The 17,249-nt window shown below is 41.6% G+C and overlaps 1 protein-coding gene across 7 annotated transcripts in view; it reads left to right on the top strand.

Annotated features, from left to right (window-relative positions):
• The window catches only part of FHIP1A (FHF complex subunit HOOK interacting protein 1A), an 89,385-nt gene extending 73,529 nt beyond the window's left edge, over nt 1-15,856 (top strand). For 6 of the 7 annotated variants that reach the window (XM_077300091.1, XM_077300092.1, XM_077300094.1 and 3 more), the window contains 3 exons: nt 1,094-1,272; nt 2,754-2,892; nt 10,741-15,856. In XM_077300091.1, coding sequence (XP_077156206.1) covers nt 1,094-1,272; nt 2,754-2,892; nt 10,741-10,991 — 569 coding nt within the window. In that variant the 3' untranslated portion in view covers nt 10,992-15,856. The remainder of the gene's footprint in view (nt 1-1,093; nt 1,273-2,753; nt 2,893-10,740) is intronic. The other variant, XM_077300098.1, reaches the window with a different exon arrangement.
• The last annotated feature ends 1,393 nt before the right edge of the window (nt 15,857-17,249 follow it).

Raw genomic sequence — 17,249 nt, 5'->3', positions numbered from 1 at the left:
TGTCTTCAGTTCAAAATCAGGCTTGACATTGAAACAAATGAGAGACCTGCAGTGATTGCAGGGAGATTTGAACCTTGGATCCCCTCACCCACTATTCTTTCCTTCCTTCTTGGCATCCTCCATTCTCTTTCCCCTTTTTTCTTTCCTTTTCACCATCTTCAGCTAAATTTATTATTTATTTACTTCTGTTATACCACACCTTTCTCAATGTGGGTCCCAAATCAGCGTACATGGTTTTTCTGTCCTCCATTTTCTCTCATACCAACCTTGTGAGTCAGACAGGCTAACAGTGTGACTAGCCAAAGTGGCCAAAGACCAAGTCTAACCATTACAGCATACTGGCTTTGTTCAGTAGCTGCCTTTAAACAATATTTAAGTAGCTAGGCCTAGTCCAAATGAGTCCTTGCTCAAAATTCAAAACCTACCTGGAGAGGGCCCTGCCCCTCCCCCTGCCTTTTACTGACAGAAGCCAACACTTGAAGGATGGCAATGTTGTAGTTGCCAAGCCTCTTGTGGCGCAGGGTGGTAAGGCAGCAGAAATGTTGCCTGAAAGCTCTGCCCATGAGGTTGGGAGTTCAGTCCCAGCAGCCGGCTCAAGGTTGACTCAGCCTTCCATCCTTCCGAAGTCGGTAAAATGAATACCCAGCTTGCTGGGGGGTAAAACGGTAATGACTGGGGAAGGCACTGGCAAACCACCCCGTATTGAGTCTGCCATGAAAATGCTGGAGGGCGTCACCCCAAGGGTCAGACATGACTCGGTGCTTGCACAGGGGATACCTTTACCTTTACCTAGTTGCCAAGCAGGTCCCAATGTCCACTATAGAGGGCATTTGTTTGTAGAGGCACAGGTGCTTTCCCCATTATTTTGGAGGGTTTTAACCCTTCTGTTTTATGTTCAGGCTTTTTGTGCAAATCTGGGCTTTTCTCAGGTTTGTAGAAAGTTCTGTTGTTGTTTTTATGGCTCCAATTTCTTTACACATTGGATACAAATTCGTTTACCCACTACCTGGTGATACGGATCTGTACTTTCAAACACTTATTCTCCAAGTCTCCAATGCCTTTAAAAATATTGTTTTTTTGCTTAAATCTGCAGGACCTTTTATAAGTGTGGTGTTATCAAAATTGGAGAATATGTTGGAAAATTCCTTGCATGTCAATTTGCTGCTCATTGGAATCATTACTCATCTGGCTAGTTACCCACAACCCCTCCTCCGTTCTTTTCTGCTCAATACCAACATGGTATTTCAACCTAGTGTGCGATCACTATACCAGGTACAAATCATGACAAGTTCTGAGTTGATACTCTATGTTAGTCATTGGTTATAACTGGTTATTAATATAGCAGTGTAATAACAGAAGGTCCTTGGCTCCTTAATGACTAACAAAATTAATTCCAGCATGAATTTTCATGGGTCAGAGTTGAGCTGTTTTTATATTGTTACAACAAAATAATGGGAGGGGAGGCAAGGAGGCATGCTATAGCCTGGTTTTGTCAGATCTCAGAAGGTAACCGGTACTGGTACTTGGATGGAGTAGACTCTGCAGAGGAAGGCAATGGCAAACCACTTCTGCATTTCACTTGCCTTGAAATTTCCTTGCCGGGATCCCAGTAAGTCTGCTGTGACACAGTGGAACTTCACACAAACACCCAAAAACAGACTAGCATGGTTATCCATCTGGAATTATTAATATATATAGCAAATAAGCCTGCTGCAGGCTGAATGCAGCGGGCGCTAGCGGGGCCAGGGACAGAGACGGGAGGTGAGGGTGGGCGAGGGGCGGCATGCGAGCGGGCGGGGGTTCGTCCAGTGCTCCCCTGTCCCACGGTGTGGCCTACCTTGGGGCTGGTGGAGGAGGCGATGGTGCAGGCTAGGGGCCGGAAGCATGGCGTTCGGCATAGACCGTGATGGTGGAAGGCACCATGTTGGCGAGGCTCCGAGGGCAGGTGGGGCGCCTTGCCGCGGGGCCGGTGTCGCGGGCCGCGGCGGAGGCGTGTGCAGCCAGGGCGGTGGCTGCTGCAGGCTGGTCCCGGTCGTGTGGGCCGGGGCCAGGCGTTCCCGAGGCTGGCACAGCTGGAGGCGCCACGAGGACGATGGCAGGCATCCGTTCCTGGCCATCTCTGAATGTGGAGGCTTAGCAAGGCGGTGCAATGATGACAGCGGCGGGGGCTTCCAGGGCGAAGCGCCTCCCAATTAGCCAGTCCGGCGGCAAGGGACCAATTGCGAGCCGCACCGCCGGACTGACAATCAAAGCGCCTACCGATTGGGCCCTCCGATTGTCAGTCCGGGGGAAGGGGCCTATGGGCACCCTTCCTCATCACGGACAGGGCCCGCCCTGGGGGCTCTTACCAAATTATTTAATCCGCCCCGCTAGGAGCTTGTTGTTTACCCTAAAGTCCAGTAGAGAGAATTTGGTTTACCTTTGTTCTTCTGCAGCAGTGAGTGTTAGTTTCCCAATAGATGCTATATGAGAAGCTTGGAACTCTTATGCATTTCCATTTTTAAAAGTACAACATTAGGCAAATATGACCCCCCCCCCTTTAAACAAGTGACTAATATTTTACTTTGAATTGTTCCTTTAGGTGCTGTGGAGTTGAAACATAATGCCTTTAACGTTGATAAATTAATAATAATGCTGTTGTACAGAACCTGACATTGTAATCATCTGTAATGTGATTTTTGAGAGCAATATGGATAATTCTGTATGTAACTAAAATGATAATATGAAGATTTATTGCTCCCATTTTTTGGCAGGTGCTGGCATCTGTGAAAAATAAAATTGAGCAGTTTGCTTCCATTGAAAAGGATTTTCCCCACCTTCTCATACAAGCACAACAATATTTGCTTTTACGAGTCGACATCTCTGATATTCAATTAGAGTCACTGACCAAAGGCAAGTAACTATTGCTCTTAATGCAGGATAGAAAACAGGTTTTACTAACTTTTAAAAATAAGCTTCAGTAACTAAAGATTGAAGCTCCTTTTATAGATATGCATAATTGTTAAAGGAAGATTTAAGATTATAGGCATTAAATACATAGTAAACACTCTCGCACCCCCTGTGTATATGTCTGAATTTTTATAAGATAAAAATATATATTTATTTTGTAGGCTAGCTGGACAATGACTGGGAACCAGGCTTGGCTCCATTGGACCTTTCAAGTCCAGGGCAAAATTTGAACTCAGCAAAGTCAGAGCCATTTCCTGACATTTTACTGTAGGGTGATTGAGGTGGAATAGGCCTGTGATCAGATAGGCAGCAGGGAGATCCTGTATGGTGAAACAACTTTCATGGATTATATCTGTGTGCTGTTAAGGGAAAAGTCATGTGGCAGGAAGCTTTGATAATCTTTAGATACTGCATTTATATCTAAGTTCCCGTTCATCCACAACTTTTATCCTTGTTTAAATCAATTTTTGTAAGTGGTTGTAAATCACTATTTCCTTTTCAGACTGCCACACATTCTCCTGAAACATATTCCTCCCCCCCCCCTTGCTGAAAGCTAAAAGATTGCTTTCTAAGGTAGCTCCCTTCACTCCATTTGGTCTATCATTTGAAGACATGTTTGTTTCCTTCTCAGGAGAAAAATTGCTAGACAAATAGGATAGGTCAATGGACACTTTTAACACTTCTGTGTGACATGTGCTGTTACTTGAAGAACGTTAGATTGACCCACATATAGTGTCCAAATAGGCAATTTTTTTAAAAAGCTGAGAGAAAGAGAAGTGGTGCCTTTATATATGCAACAGACCTCAATTGACAGTCTGCTTATTTAGAATAAGGTGGGTTTTGCAGCATCTAGATCAAGGTTTCATTAATTATAGGATGACAGTGATTTACCATAAATGTGTGTGAAACCTTAAAAGCTAAAGCAAGTTAAAGTGCCTGTATGAAAGAGAAGCTCAGGGTAATACAGAGAGGGGCAAGATTTAGATAGGAAGTCATGTTGGTCCAAAGCAATAGAACAAAATTTGAATCCTGAGACACATTTAAGACCAACAAACTTTAACTATGGTATAAGTTTATATGTTAGAGGTTTGCAGCAGGACGAAAGTAATCAGCACAAATTGCTTACCCTTTTCATGTATAGACTTCTATGCAGGATCCAATCCACTGTCTCGTTTTATCTTTCCAACAGCAATATGAAGTAGGGCATGTTTAAATAACAGCTTGTATATAAACCTGCACAAGTGCATTTCTATTTGTACAAACAATATTATTTCTCATTCTCCCCTTCTGCTGCAATTCCAGTCTGCCAGTGTGATGTAGGCTTTCCCAACTAGGACTTCATGTGATAGGGTCAAGTTATATGGTCATATTGACCCAACCCACCCTTCTCAAAATGGCCAGTGATGGTCCAGGAGGGGGTGGGGAGGGGAAAGGCCCCAGGTGGGCATGTACACAGCTATGCTTCCCAACCATATTTTGCCCAGTCACAACACTTCTGGGGTTTCTTGAAGCCTGAAGACTGTTTCATAGGTTTCTTAATGGTGAAAGAGATGAAAAAGTCTGGGTTAGAATGCTGGTCAGTCATTCAGTATAACTTTTAATGGCATTACAAGAACAATGAAACTTATATAGAATCTGTGAGAATCTGGTTAAAATCTCCACTCTACTCTGGAAATTAATTGGATGACTTCGAGCCAGTCATACACTGTTGGCCAAACAGGTTGTTGTGAGGATAAAATGGAGGAGACAAGAAAAAGAGAAGTTACTCCGGATCCCTATTGGTGAGAAGGATGAGATATAACTGAAGTAAATAAATACAAATTACATCACATCCTGTGGCATTCCATTCAAATCTCAGAAGATACTTTTCAGACAAAATGTGGGCTGCAGCAGGGAGTAGGGTAAAACTCATTCTCTGTGCAGAATTTATGGTTAGATCCAAGCCAATAAATTGACAAGCTATCAATGATACTTCCTTAAAAGCACTCTTCAAAAGTGTGTGTGTGTGTGTGTGTTTACAACTGAAATCTGAAACCTTTGCAGGTATAACAGTGCTGTCTACAGGAACATAAGAATGGTAACCGGTGACACATGTCTTGCCAGCTTGGTGTAGGCATTAGGAGCGTGGACTTCTAATCTGGCAAACTGTGTTTGATTCCATGCTCCCCCAATGCAGCCAGCTGGGTAACCTTGGGCTCGCAATAGCGCTAATAGCACTATCAGGTCTCTCTCAGCCTCACCTACCTCACAGGGTGTCTGTTGCGGGGACAGGAAAGGGAAGGCAATTGTAAGCCTCTTTGGGTAGAGAAAAGCAGCAAAGAAGAACCAGCTCTTCTTCTTGCCAGTTTATTTATTTTTAGTGTGACCCATGTAATGTATGCATTTCCCTTCAGATAAAATTTGGGGTGAGCAGTTTCAGATATACACTTATGTGAGTCTAATAGGAAAAGACATTATGGTTTGTACAATTGTTGTGATAGAAGAGCATGCTCAGCATCTCATGAATGTGCCCTCAAGTGGAACAGGCTGTGTTTAAAAATAAGTCTAGCCATAGTCTCAGGGTGGGGATGCAAGAAGCCATCATATGGAACAGCTTTCCATGCTACAGCTGCCTTCTTATATTGCTGCTACTGAGAAATAAAATTTGCCATGCCAGTTCTGTGTTGGCCAGAGGCAACTTTTACTTGTAGCAGCTGAAACGCAGGCAGGCAAGCGAGCTAAAAAGTACATCATGCCCATGATACAGGGAGTGAAAGAGCATTTATTTTTTCTGCAGTTCCCCTTCACCTGCTGCCTCCATAGACTCCATAGTTAATTTTTAAATTTTCTGGACAGTTTTATGACATCTTGTATTACAACGATGTTTTTGGATTCAAGATAACTTTTACAAAACAAAATTGTGTGTGAGAATGAGAGTTAGGGCTCCTTTAAACAACTTGCCTACCAAAATTACACCTCTAAAGGGACTTTCTAGACCATCTGTTGATATTATATATAAGAAGCAGTTGTTACTACTTGTTTCACTGGAGTTCAGATGCTGGTTTTCATGCAAGGTAGTACTGTTGATTTATGTATATCTTGTCTTCCAAGCATGTTGTTTTTGTTAGAATTAAGTCCAGTGGCCCCTTAGAGACCAATAAGATATTCACCCAGTGTTCTTCAAGAATACTTGTATGCTATTGATCATCTTGAATATGTAACTTTTAAATATCTAGTTTACAAGGTGTGCAAGGTTTGAAATAGTTTAAAAATTTTTAAGTCCATATTGGAAAGAAGAGCTTTTTTTTTTTAGTACCCTGCTTTTTACTACCCAAAGGCGTCTCAAAGCAGCTTACAATTGCGTACCCTTCTCTCCCCAGACAACAGCCTGAGAGAACCATGTCTGGCCCAAGGTCACCTATCTGGCTGTTGGTGGAGGAGTGGGGAATCAAAGCCAGCTTGCCTGATTAGAAGCCATTGCTCTTAACCACCACAACAAGCTGGTTCTCAATGGGAAGGGCATGATTATTGTTTTCATTACATATTAGTAGTATTGTCATCCTGGAAAGTTGGGGGGGGGGGAATTACATTTTCAAAAAGGACCAGAACGATTTAATGAAAACAGTAACTGGGCCTTTCTTAACTTAACAAAGAAAATTACCAGTTATAATTTTGGAAGTGCCTCCTTCCCAGAGGCAGCAGGAACAGGGAGGGAGGGAAGGAAGGAAGGAAGGAAGGAAGGAAGGAAGGAAGGAAAACACACTCTGGCCACAGGTTGTTTATGATGCATGGGCCCTTTACACTTTAAACACCATTATCTTCTATCAGAGAGCCTCTTGTGACGTAGAGTGGTAAGGCAGCAGTCTGAAAGCTCTGCCCATGAGGCTGGGAGTTCAATCCCAGCAGCCGGCTCAAGGTTGACTCAGCCTTCCATCCTTCCGAGGTCGGTAAAATGAGTACCCAGCTTGCTGGGGGGTAAACGGTAATGACTGGGGAAGGCACTGGCAAACCACCCCGTATTGAGTCTGCCATGAAAACGCTAGAGGACGTCACCCCAAGGGTCAGACATGACCTGGTGCTTGCACAGGAGATACCTTTACCTTTACATTTATCTTCTATCAGTGGAAGACTAGCCTCCAGAAGACAGGTGTCCTTATACAAACAGTGGCCCTTTAAAGTTTAAAGGACCGTTATGCCATGGATCTTCTGGGTCAGGCCAACAATAATGGGCTGTAGACCTGGCCTCTGGAGTGTGACTCAAGAGGTCAGGTCTTCAGCCCATGGAAAATACTGGCCAGATATAGCCAAGCCTCAACTCCGTATCTCTCCTTTTTGGAAGTATATATTCTAGAAGGGCTTTTACTTGGCAAGGTACTGCCATTCTGAAGAGCTGCTTTAAGTTGGGGCCAAAAGACTCTGTCCTTGCAATTCTGGGGAGGTAGGATCAAGTCCCTTGAACATGTGTTCTTTAGGTGGCCTTTTTCACATCAGCAAGGACCAGGTTTAATCCCTCTCCACTTAGGGATGCCCTCTGCTGTCCTAATATTATCAGATATGAAATCATTATCAGATGGGAATCATTAGGGTGGAGTCTTTATATTACTAATCTGATCCTTTAAACATAAAGCATGTCACTGGGACAGCACTATTTCATTACATACACCTAGTAGCCAGTGTAATATCAGTCTTTAAAAGGAAGGGGGAAAGGCTATGACCGTACAATTCTATCTTCATAATCTTTGTTCAGACAAAATGCTAGGAAGCTATGTTCAGTGCTACAGTAACATGCATTGCCAAGAGCAATGCTACAGGGTCGGATTTCTTTGAGAGTTTTAAAATGGTGATAGAACATGCGGCATTGGTTGACGCAAAAGGAAGTAGTGTTTCACATGGGATACAATCACTACCATAACTTTTTTTGATAGATTTTAGAAGAGGAAATTTTTATGAAGAAGAGGTCAGTTGCTGTTAGCTAGATAGATCTGCCGTTAAGATATATACAATATATCTTTGATTACCAAGTCACCAAGAAAGAAGCTTAATCATTCAGGTGTTCTATCTGGACAAGTGTTAAAAAGTATAAGAAAAATGCTGCATGTGCATTCCTTTGCATTGCAGTCAGTATGTTTTCTGTGTGCAAAATAAAATTACTGCACCCAAACGGCCTCGTTGGTTTGCTAGAATTGCTGTATCCACACATTATCATTGTGTGATTGTTCTGACTACCTGTTTTAATTAGATACTATGTTCAGGTATAAGGAGGAATGTACAGAATCTTATGAGTAACAGTAACCATAGTGACTAAGCAGTATTTAGCAGTGGAACATTTTTAAGACTATTTATTTGGACAAAGCCCCTTTCCTTTATGCTTGATTTAGTTACGTAGGTGGTATTCAGTAGTGAGCGAAGCAGTAGCAACTTACCCCCTGAGGTTATTTTTCTCCATTTTTAATTTGTATGCTGGCATTTTAATATTTAAAGGTAAAGGTAAAGGTATCCCCTGTGCAAGCACCGAGTCATGTCTGACCCTTGGGGTGACGCCCTCTAGCGTTTTCATGGCAGACTCAATACGGGGTGGTTTGCCAGTGCCTTCCCCAGTCATTACCGTTTTACCCCCCAGCAAGCTGGGTACTCATTTTACCGACCTCGGAAGGATGGAAGGCTGAGTCAACCTTGAGCCGGCTGCTGGGATTGAACTCCCAGCCTCATGGGCAAAGCTTTCAGACGGCTGCCTTACCACTCTGCGCCACAAGAAGCTCTTATTTTAATATTTGGAAGTATGCAAAAAACATTGCATTATTAGCTTCTTAAAGATATATGTGATAAAAATGACACTACCAGGTGCTAAAGGATTCAGGGAACTGGCAGGGGCTCTTGGTAATTGTAGTTCATGATGCAGACTGCCTTGAGCCAGCTGGCCAGGAGTGGTGTGTTATGTACTTAATAAACATAAACAAACACCTGCAGAACCACACTTAGGCTACCCCTGGTGTAGGTTATAATTCTGAATACATGAGAAGCTGTGATGAAGCCTATTGCTGAAGCTGCCAGGGTCTCCTATGTGTTCGTTGGATATTTAAGAATCTTCTACACCAGATCCCAGAGGATATTACTTCTCTGTCCTGTTGATTTTGTTTTTGAATGCTAACATACACTTACTAGGGACTATTTAGATCAGGGGTAGTCAAACTGCGACCCTCCAGATGTCCATGGACACCAATTCCCATGGGAATTGGAGTCCATCGACATCTGAAGGGCTGAAGTTTGGCTGACCCTGGTTTAGATTCATGCTCACATCTTGTATTAGCTATGTGTGTGGATTTAAATTAATGTTGAACAACTCATTCCCACCTAGTATCATACATTCCTTTTGGAAATTCCCTTCAATTCTAAAAGCTGTTTGCGTGGGGCAATGAGGAGGGTTGACAAGTCTAGTTTAAACAGTTCTTTGGATCTAGGCTACTTTATATTGTAATTTGTCACTGTATTCTTAATTTAGCTTCATCTAACTCCAAAATCGTGTTTTTTTAAAATATTTTAAAAATATTTTAGTTTAAAGAATATTTACATTCACAGTATCAAGTACGATATAAATCCACATAACAATCATGTAGATATGAATCAGCAAAACAAGCAGCCAATAAAGGAGTGCTTAAAAAAAAATTAACATAGCAACTCTGTCCCCTTTGGCCATTTCTATAAAGCAAAGGGTTGCAAATGGATTAATGCAATGAAAGAGTTAAATCCTCGAACGAAAGGTGGTAAGCAGATTGCTGCCTTCCTAAGCATCCAAACCCTTTTTCATGCTGTGTAATTAATTCCCAATACTTATCTGTTCACACAGCAGGCAATGATTGGTGGTATTTTTAAGTTTTCTGTCATTCCCTCCCCCCATTAAAGACCTGATTGTTTGCCAGAATCTTACACATTGATTATTGCGAGGACCCTAAAGCAGCCTGCCTGGGCTGTTTCTCTCTCCCTACCCCTCCCCCCTGCTCATTTTCAGCAACCTTTGAGGGCTCTTGCTTATAGAATAAATGAAGGTCTGGCTAACTGCAGCTCTGGCTCTCAGTCAAGCTCACAGTGCCAGCCGTCAAATTGCAGTGCCTGCAGCCAGTTGTCCATCAACATGTATCATTATGTCAATTATGGAATATAAGGTAGAAATGGCCTGTGGTAATAGAACATACAAGACTATTTGAACTTTGCATAGGATTATTGTGCAAGGTTCAGATAAACACCCCTCCCCCTTCCACAAGTAAATGTGTACATCCTATATATAAACCAAAAGCCAAAAACATTGCCGTTACTCTGGTTCTTGACATAATTTTTTTCAGGATTTAGCGAGAGTGGTTTAGGGAGTACTGTATGTGCAAACAGTATCTAATTGTAAAAATTATTCCTTTATGTAGTACGAGAATTATGACTGGCGGGCTAGTGCTTTGAAATCTCTTTGCATTGGAACATTCACGTTGCTTAAAGCCAGAATGAAGAGCTAGTTTGTGGGATGCTCAGCCCAGGCACTTCAATTTTAAATACCAGCTCAGCTGCAAAATACTGTGGAATAAATAAGCAGCTTTCAGCTTTAGGTCATTTGAATTGTGATTTTTTTTTCCAACAGGAAACAAAGTATATAGGGTAGTTATGAAAAATTATTAAACATCATAAGCCAGAAACTTCTAAGAATTGGAGAAGTAAAGCAAAGGAAAAGTGGTGAAATGTTATTCTGTGGAAGGATACTACTTCTCATTACTACTTTAAACTGTACATGCACTCAGTTGCTTAAACCATGTTTTTTTCTCCTGGTTTCAGACCATACTCGACACACCACCAATATGGGAAAAGGAAGGAACCTTTCAGAGGCTTCTCAGGCCATCTTGCAGCCTTTCCTGGGGAGTAAAGGAAAAAGAGGAGCTACCCTGCCCAACATCCCTTCGCCTGTCCGGAACGCCATCCTGGCTGCTGCACTCTTCCCAGAATTTCTCAAGGAACTGGCCGCTCTGGCACAGGAACATTCAATTCTATGTTGCAAAGTTTTTGGTGATTTTGAGGATTATTATTAGCTTATTATTTTTGATTCCTTTTATTTTGTTTTTTTAAATACAGGGCTACTACTAAAGGCAAATTCTACTTTATATTCCTGATAATACTTGATCGGAGAGAAATGTTACATCTTTTATTTTGGGCCTTATTTCCAGCTATGCAAACTGTCAGCTTATGGTAGTCATTACCCCTTATTCCAACCCTTGATTTTATTTACCTCAGTTTCTCTCATTAAACTATTCTAGTTAATTTGGGGTGAGTTTAAAAGGCTCGGTTGCACAACTAGCTGCAGGGTTTCTTCTTCTTTTTCTATTTAGTAGTCTTGGTTACCCAAGAAGAGATAAGAGAATACCAACAAGAGCCAGCATGACAAATCCAATAGGACTTCTATGCAATTGCTCTCTTGGTTTCTATTTAAGGGGGAAGATAATAGGCCTCCCCCTAAACTCAGCATTGCCAGTTGAATTAAAATTACTTTAACATACATAAACATATGACTTGCTGGAAGCAGGTGCTGTGCTGAATACATACCATGTTGCCTTATGCTTTGGACGAGTCTGTAGCTTTCAGCTGTTGAATCCTTTGAAGTTTAATGGAATGAGTAAATGGCTATTGAGTGCAGACTGCACGGAATCCCCCTTCCTACTATTTTTCTGCATTCTCTGAAAATGCTAGGTAACGCTCTAACCGCAAGCCTTATTTTAGTAAGATCTGCACACAGCAAAACATTTTCTATGCAATTGATAACATGTTTTATAGAAAACATTTGTTTACATCTGTTGATAAGCTGAAGATGGAAATAGTCCAGGAAATTTTTTAGTGTTATAAATATTAATTATATTTTTAAGTCAGACTTTTAAAAAAATCCTGCCTCTAAGCTATATTTTTCTTTTTAAAATTTGAATACTGTTTTAGTCAAAGAGAAGCTGTGTGGTACCTGTAAAACACTGGGTATTTATTTGTAATATATGTTCACTTGTCCTAATGTTGCACTTTTGAGGAATGACAGAAACCTATTGATACTTGCAGCATAAGAATGTTACTAAGGATCCATACATTGGAACCTGTTGCCACCGGTGTCCAATTGAAAATTTCCTCTTGTGAGTAATGAGGTTCATTAGAAAGGGTCCAAACATGATGAATTGTGCACTGCAGCTGCATTTCAGCTTGTTCTAGTAAGAGTAATTGTTTCTCCAGTGCTGAAGTTGGCTCTTTAACCAGTGGCTCAGTTCTTGAAAGCCTTCATCACCTTTCTTATAACAAGAGAAAATGAGATGCTGCTCTAAAACCAATGAAAGCAGGAGGCAAAGACAAGACCGGAAAGTAATTAAATTTGCTTTTCTTTCTTTTTGTAAATTTCATATAGACCTGCTAATGGTAGCAAGAATGTTTGTATCTTCCATGGTAGATCATAGCACCTAAACAAGCTGGTATTTCCTTGGAAAGATTACTATGTTCACTTGTATATGGTTTGAATTTAGAAGTACAAAGTGGAGTGTGCAAAAAAAAAAAAAGATTTTTCGGGTTTGGTTATATTGAACCCCAAATTATAGGTATTTCCCAATATTCCTAAATCTTAGTACTGTTATGGTATTTGGATTTTGTAAATATTTGGGATTTCCAATTTTTTCCAGCTCTGTTATAAGCTGTGTTCCCCATATACCAGGGATCCTCAACCTGTGGTCCTCCAGATGTTCATGGACTACAATTCCAGGGCTCATGGGAATTGTAGTCCATGAACATCTGGAGGACCACAGGTTGACTACCCCTGCCATATACTATAATGGAGAATCGATCTTGGGCTCTGGGGGTGATGACTGAGTTAGAAGCACCAAATTTGCAGCACAGTTTCTGATACTGTTACTCAACTCCCACAAAGTTTGAAAAAGATTGGACCAATTCTTTAGGTCTCCAAAGAAGGTGCTCCCACCCTCTATTGTTTCCAATGGAGAAGAAAAGGGCATTTAAACTTGAACAAGAACACGGTCACTTGAAAATTTAAATGCCTTTTTGGCAAGCCATGGTAACACAATTGCAAAGGCATTTAAAGGGCTCACAAACCCTTTAAATTAGCGATCCCCAACCTGCGGGCCGCCGACCACATGTGGTCCTTTGACTAATTGGAGGTGGGCCCCGAAGGACGCCTTACCCCCCCCCCCGGCTCTTTACTTCATCCCCCCCAGCCCTTTACAACACACTTCATTGTTGTGGCATGTCTGTATCTTATTTTGAAGGGATGTTTAAACATTACCATAGCGATCAGAGAGCGCTAGGGCAGTGGTTGAGAGTAGAGGAGTAAACTACCCCCCCACCACCGGGCCTCAGTAAAAGGCATTGAATGGTCCCCGATGAGTGGTCCCCGGTGATAAAAAGGTTGGGGACCACTGCTTTAAATACCTCCTCCAAGCTGATAGTTTACTCAGAAGACCTTTAAAGCAGCGGTCCGCAAGCTTCTGCTTGCTGCGGACCGCTGTGGCGAAGTGGTGGGAGAGAGCGGCCTGGGGGTCTGCGCACGCGCGGCAGTCCGCGAATGCGCGTTTGCGCCGCCGCCATACCGGCGGCCGCGGCTTCCCCTCCCGGCCCCTCCGGGCCGTGAGCAAATTGGCCGCTAAAGCGGCCGATTAGCTTGCGGCTCGGCAAGCTTCTCTTCCCTCCCCTCCCGAAGCGAGAAGCTTGCCGGGCCGCGAGCTAATCGGCCGATTTGCTCGCGGCCTGGCGAGCTTCTCGCTTCAGGGGGGGGAGGGAAGACGGAGCCGCGGCCCACGGGTTGGGGACCACTGCTTTAAAGGGACTGAGTTCATTAAATGTACTTCAACTGCAGCTATCCGGCTTGGCCATTAGGATACCAAAAAAATCTATCTGAATTAGTACCCCAAAAATATCATTCTTATTATTCAGGTTTTTTGAGTTCAGATTAGCCAAATGCACACCCCTAATACAGACAGCTGTTTTCTTCATTCCTGAGCAGCTTCCTCCTTATCTGCTGCTGTGAACAATAGCTGGCAAGTAAAGTGTAGTTCATCTCCTCTATAAGTACTTCTCAAATATCTGTTGAGATTTTCATGGATAAAACTAGTGTTACAATAATTGTAATAATGGTAGACCTGTTCCCATGGAGTTATATGTCACAAGGCTTAAGACCTTTCTGCTGCTACCATGACAGTTTTCTAGATTCTAAGAGGAGGCTACCTTTTTCCTTGGCTTGTTAAATGGAGGATCTTATTTGTTTGTCAGTCACATCTTTCCATAGTTAACTGCGGAAGCATTTCTTCCTTTCCCTATCCTTTTCACAATCACCCATACGTTCCTTAGGTTCATCTGTCTATTGGGTTGGATCCAATCATCTTTTCTGCTGATGAGAAAAGAAGGAGGAATCTACTTTAACCACCCAAAAAGTTTGAAGAGAATCATAGATGTGAATGCGCAAAAGCTGGGGGCAAGAGGCTGTAGTAATGAAGAGAATTGGGTGTCATTGAGTGAAAAAGCTGACTGGATACAGACTACTGCCACAAAGAAAAAAAGATGAAAAAAAGGTATTGCCAGTCTGTTCCCTTACATGCTTAGAATCCTAATTTTGTGACATGTTTTATTTAAGGGTATGCATACAGACATTCTTGAACCAAAGCTACTCCTGGAAATTTAACGTGGGGAATATCCAAAGTGACCCAAACCCCGCAGAAATTTCAGGAGCATCTCATGAATGGGGAGAAGCAGGTAGCAGTAACACAACAAGGGGGGGGGGGAGAGGAAGGGAGAGTATATATTTTTTTTTCATAGGCCTTATTGTACGGGGTACTAAAGGAGAATGTATTCTGGGTGTTTTTAAGGGCATGATTTCTAGGTGCCTCTATTCCCAAACCCAGAAAAGTTCCCTAAATGGATTTCTGGAAGGATATCAATGTTCCACAGACTGTAGGATGAGGGAAAAAAACACGTCTATCTGAAATCTCAAAATGAAATTAAAACTTTTTTTTAGACACTCCTTGTTGCACCTTTATTGCAGGTAAAAGATGATAAATATTATATGAGCTATGGAGAAAATTTATTCTTCTGCTATGTAGATACCTGTTTTAAAAATATTTGGAATAAAATGTGCAATTTTAGAGCATATTTCTCCAGGTACTAGACTTAAATTGGGTGAGTCTGACTGTGATTGCTTCTTTTGAGCTTGTGTGTGTTAACTGGAGCAGAGTTTGAAAAATACTAATAGCCATTGTCGTGTCTTGTTAGATGTTAAGATACATGAACTTACAAAAAAAAATACAGACTTTGAATGGAATGTGAGTTAACCACACAGGATCTATGTTTATCTGGAAACCTGTTTATTCTGTAGCAGAATTCTTTCGGTAAAATGAGTTGCTACTTTGTAAAACAAAATGTCTTTTAAAAAAAGGAAACAGCCATGTTACAAACTAAAGTTTCATAACTATATTATGACAAATGATGCTTCTATTTTCTTTCATGTACAAGTCTTTTAGGCTGGGTTCTGGGCTTAAGTTAAACTGTACCTAGAAAGAAGAGAAGAACCTGCAATACTGAGTGTTTATTTATTTGATTTTATACCGCCCCTCTAGCAATTGCTGTCTCAGAGTGGTAAACAACATGTTGTCAGCATATTAATGACAATGTCCTCAAAAATGATGAGTAATTTATCTTAAGGACTTTACAGGTAGATTAGATATCATGGGGTACAAGACTGGGCCCTGTGGAACACCACAGGACAATTCCGACACTAATGACCCTGAGTCAATATGGAAAAATGTAACACTTCAAAACATGTTCTGTAATCACTGCTGCTACTTGCAGCCGCCTCAAATGGTCCACAGTATCGAAGATTGCTAATAAATGCCAGAAAAAGCAATAAAAGGTATTGTCTATATTCAAACAGAGACCTTCAGCTGAAGCTAATATGTACTGTTCCATTACATGATTTCTGTGATCCTTACATGATTTCAGCACCCAAGGTGTACATAGTACAAGTGGTTGCCTTCAGAGTCCCCAAGGTTTTGTCAGATTCCCTCATGATAATTGGATTACAATGATCCTTTAAAAAGACCACATCGTGTACTGGACATTTCTTGTGTCTTAATTGTGTTACAACCAGCATGAAATTGGAACATATTCCACAAATTTTCTCAAGGAAAAAAGAAAGCAAAAGCATTACAACAGGTCAATCATCAGTTCCGTGGAATGTAAAGACTCAGACTTTAGAGTCAAGAAAAGTCAGCAGCTGTGCCCAAATTTTAATCCTCACAGAAAGACCTTACAGGGGCCTTTTCCAAGTTAGCAACAGCCATCTACAGAAACATATACATTTATAAGTAAACCATAAAATGTGGGCATGCAGACTGGTCGTAACCCATATGACTGCAAAACAAAGATTTAACCTCACTTTGCTAGTCTCATTTACGTCACATGTCAAATCCACACCAGCCTTGCAAAACTCCTTTGAAATCAAGCGCTGCAGCATTCTGGCGTAATTACCCGAGGCATGATTATAGCACTAATTCAAGCTGTAGTGTTGTAATTATTCCTATATAAATGCCATCTCAGGGAAAGTGAAAATTGCGTCTTGGTTAATGTGGCTTTGGATTCCTTTGCATAAGTAAGCAATTTGGGACAGTTTAGTGATGGGTACTGGCCCAAAAAGGCACTTTAAAAGCAAGCTAGAGCTTTGAAATACCACTTCAGCAATAACGGTTAACAACTTTCTGTTAACAAAGCCAGCTTAAAGAAAGCATACTGGTTACTTGCCTGCTGTGCTGGTTAAACCCTAAGCCTATCTATACTTACTTCTCTGGCAAGCTGTTCAATTAGCATCAATTTACTCACTTGTAAAGGTCTCTCTCACACACCTAGCAATATTTCCATCTACATATTTATAAGATACACCTTCACAATCTACTTCAGCATCTGATGATAAAGTAGAATTTACTTGTGAAAACAAGATGGCACAATCAATTTTATGATGCTTTGGTGTTGCTGAAGCCATAATAAGTAGGAACCGTGGGACAACAACTGAAAATGCTGGGGGGGAAAATTCCCTAACAGTGTCAAACTGTACTGTGCAAAGGACTCTCAACCGAAAGAAAAAACTTGCATTATTTTTACAGTGATGTTTTGCTGAAGGCCAGGGTAGGTTCAAGCAAAATATGTCCATTGCTTCCTCCTGATCTGCACTAGGCCAGGAACAAGCTGGGCCTTGATGTTGCAATGTCACCTTCCACACTACCTGAGGCAACCACCAGCTGATTTTCCTTGGCCTCAGTGGACGTTGA

The sequence above is a fragment of the Paroedura picta genome, chromosome 10 (assembly GCF_049243985.1).
Source record: "Paroedura picta isolate Pp20150507F chromosome 10, Ppicta_v3.0, whole genome shotgun sequence".
Lineage (NCBI taxonomy): Eukaryota > Metazoa > Chordata > Lepidosauria > Squamata > Gekkonidae > Paroedura > Paroedura picta.
Note: the sequence above shows the minus strand (reverse complement) of the source record. Positions and strands in the feature narration are given on the sequence as shown.